The sequence below is a fragment of the Mizuhopecten yessoensis genome, unplaced genomic scaffold (assembly GCF_002113885.1).
Source record: "Mizuhopecten yessoensis strain PY_sf001 unplaced genomic scaffold, ASM211388v2 hete_36134160, whole genome shotgun sequence".
Taxonomy (NCBI): Eukaryota; Metazoa; Mollusca; class Bivalvia; order Pectinida; family Pectinidae; genus Mizuhopecten; species Mizuhopecten yessoensis.
The window spans coordinates 1-3,272 of record NW_018484530.1 but is presented as its reverse complement, the minus strand read 5'-3'; the positions used below and the strand labels follow the sequence as shown (position 1 = coordinate 3,272).

Genomic DNA, 3,272 nt, shown 5'->3' with positions numbered 1-3,272 from the left:
GACTGACAAATATACATGTATATGGTATTCACATTAGAAGACCATTGAATTATTCTATTTATTACACTTTTTAAAGTAACATGATACAAATATTTCTACGTAGAAATGTTTGACGCCAGGTTCTAATGACGTTGCACTTTACAACAAGGTTCAGCGCTATTTTGAATGGGTTACCCATTGTGATTCTGCTGTTTGCAGTTAATATCTGGTAAGATTTCCCAACAAAAATGATATTAATTGTGCAGTTATGTAAATAACATAATGTGTGTTGCAAAAGTGCACCAGAACAACCTCTTATTCTGCAGTCGCTTCATCTGAACTTGAGAAAAAATACAGATGTATTAATGGCTGATTTTGAGAACTCCAAACAATCATGGGAAGTGTTTCCCAGAATGAAAAGGAATGTCGGCCATGTTTGATTAGTTCTCCAAGCTATGATATAAAATGTTTTGTGATAATCTTTGTTGATGATACTGAACATATTACACACAACCATTCACCTGATGGCTTGATTTGATGTCCAAATCAATTGAAAGGAAGCAGAATGTGACGAAATGTGCCAAAATTGTGTCAACTTTAACAACCGCAAAATCACATCACAACGCAGCAACATGAAATAAGCCCAACATGTTGGAAAGCAATTGAGTTTTTTAAATCAGTCAAAGGATTTATCCTAACATGTTTTATGAAGACTCCTTTATATATATGTATGACAGTTAAATCTGGTATAAATCTTGCCCCATGTCCCATTATGATGATGTGATTGTCCTCATAAGTTGGGTTCAAAACCTACTGATCTGTTGGACTTGAAACTTGTTGGCACAAAACTGGAGCTCTCAATGTCTTTGACTGCACTGGAGAATTTCATCTGGTCCTCCACTGTGGACGCTCCGCCAAACTGACTCTCCTTAATCTGATCCTTGATCCTCTCGTCTGCTGCAGCTGTGCACCAAAAGGAATAGTTAAATATGTATGACCTGTACAGCATTTATTTCAACTATGCAAACTTTGGTGATGATGCACCAAAACCAAATTAGTGGTGTTATATTTAACGCCTCACTGTTACTACATTTGTATCTTTGATGTCACAAATGTATTATGCGTTTTGCTTTGTCAAAAAGGCAAGATTGTTTTCATTAAGTGTGAACTACATTTCACTCAAAGCAAATGCTTCACAGATACCCCCACTCCCCACATACATGTATCTACATAGTCTGGAGCCTGTGAATTCATGAAACTGAAGCTGCAGAAACCTGAATTACACTAATTTTAGAGCTTGAAGTCAAAGTCATAGGTCAAAATGAGGTCAGTGACAACCTTTTAGGTTGTGACACACCACCTTCCCATGATGTACCTATAAACATTTGATTCCAATTCATGACACAGCAGCAGAGATATGCTCTGGAAACCATTATTTCAGTACCTTGAGGTCAAGGTAAAAGGTAAAATGACCTTGTTTATAGATGCGACACACTGTCTATGTGATGAAACTTTACGAAAAGTTGGACACTCATTTGTGAAACAGCGGTTGAGATATGCTCCGGAAACCGAAATCAGCATGATATGGATGGACAGTTGTGAGAACAAAGCAAATACATGTATACCCAAACTTCATGGAAGTGGGTTTTGGTAAAAATATATGAGTGTTTGAATCCAAATATTAATATGAACATGAAAAATCCATTTTAAACAAATTAAGCTGTTTGACAGAGATTTTTATGTCAGCAAATCAACAATTTCTTTTCTTACTTACCAGCAGCCTTCAGGGCCAACTGCAGCCTCAGTTTGCTCTTCTCAGCAGGTGTCTACAAGTAAAACATGTGTTCTATATTTAGGAAAATAACAATTGGGTGAAAGTGTTTAGATTATGTGTAATTCCAGTAAACAACTCTTGTGTTTTGTATTTTTTTCAGGGAAGATAAAAGGACACCTGATCACAAGCATACCATATTGTGTTTATTTTGTTTTACCTACATTGTGCACAGTATACTGTATGTTTTCTTAAATAGATATACCTGATACAATGATTTTGTTTGGATTTTCAAAAAACCCATTCTAATAAGCTTTTCTTTACAGCAACAATATCATAGTATTGTAAAAACTGAATAATTAAAGAAAATGAAAGAAAGGTATTTGTTCTACTGTCATGGAAGTATTAACACGTTACATTTACACATATTTACAATGACTTAAGAGCTATCCTGCTCATGGTACGAGTCTGTTCAGCTCTTCACTTCATATTGACAATGAAACCTATAACCTTCATTTTTCTTATTTCAAAAAGAAACCCAGTTCTGGGTAAACAGCAAGGATTCACAGAATCATGCAAGGCCACCATGCCATTGTATTGTGAATAAGTCTTTCTTACCATATCATGGAAACCGGGAATCATTTCAGCAGGATCTCTGAAAAAAGATACATTCTAATTAGTCTAGTATATATGATGAAGACTTTCCTGATGTACACTTTTAAAAACAATATTGTCAGCCACTTGTTCTTGTATAAACTCCTATTCAAAATGGTATACAAATTCAATTTTTCTTTGAAATTAATGTAACAATGATATACTCTATTGTCAAATGTGGATTATTCTAGGCTACAGAAATAACGTTACTCATGCCAATATTCTATATAAAGAGGGTAGAAATCTGTTGGTTACTTAGTAGCTGTGATTTTCAATATTAATACAGTACATGTATATAGAAGAAATTCAATGGCTTCCCATTGCGTATCATATTCTCAGCAGGATATCAATATTTTCACGAGTGTGAAGCACAGTGTATTCTGTCGTATGAGTGAAATATATAATGTACTATAAAGAGCTTTAATTTCAGAACGTTGATGTTTGCCTGATAACAAGGCTGTTTTGCCATTTTTATTTTTATTTTTGCAAAAGCGGTAAGGGTCTAACCCTGAATTGATGTATTGATTTTGTCATAAAAAAAAATCATGTTTCTTGAAAAACAACTTGTATGACTTAATGAGATTGACTTACTCTTTACCGTCCTTCCCTCTTGATGAGGAAGATGGGCTGGCAGAGTTGTATCTGCTGGAGCTTTTTACTCTGTCCAGCGATCTTGATCTCCTAGTTGATAACGAAGCAAATAATAATCATTATAAATTATTTAAATAAAGTGTGAAATTTAATATGTATATAATAACTAAGTGTTACTTCTTATGTTGTAACGCCATGGATGGGTAGTTATTGTATAAGAAAAACTGAATTAGTTACCGTAAAAACCCATGTAATTTGCGCACCTGTGTAATTTGCG

At 34.5% G+C, this 3,272-nt stretch overlaps 1 protein-coding gene across 1 annotated transcript; it reads right to left on the bottom strand.

Annotated features, from left to right (window-relative positions):
• Nucleotides 1-754: 754 nt before the first annotated feature.
• LOC110444502 (serine/Arginine-related protein 53-like) lies at nt 755-3,088 on the bottom strand. The gene is made up of 4 exons (XM_021488874.1): nt 2,996-3,088; nt 2,369-2,405; nt 1,754-1,805; nt 755-942 (listed from the first exon to the last, which is right to left on the bottom strand). The coding sequence occupies exons 2-4, from the start codon at nt 2,390-2,392 to the stop codon at nt 770-772; spliced, it is 249 nt and encodes an 82-aa protein (XP_021344549.1). The 5' UTR covers nt 2,393-2,405; nt 2,996-3,088; the 3' UTR covers nt 755-769.
• Nucleotides 3,089-3,272: the final 184 nt, after the last annotated feature.

Excerpts from the sequence above, each read along its gene's own strand:
- LOC110444502 (XM_021488874.1), bottom strand. The coding sequence starts at position 2,392 with ATGATTCCCGGTTTCCATGATATG. Across the intron at positions 1,806-2,368 it reads TTCCCGGTTTCCATGATATG|ACACCTGCTGAGAAGAGCAA; the intron begins GTAAGAAAGACT and ends TTTTACTTGTAG. Across the intron at positions 943-1,753 it reads GTTGGCCCTGAAGGCTGCTG|CTGCAGCAGACGAGAGGATC; the intron begins GTAAGTAAGAAA and ends TTTGGTGCACAG.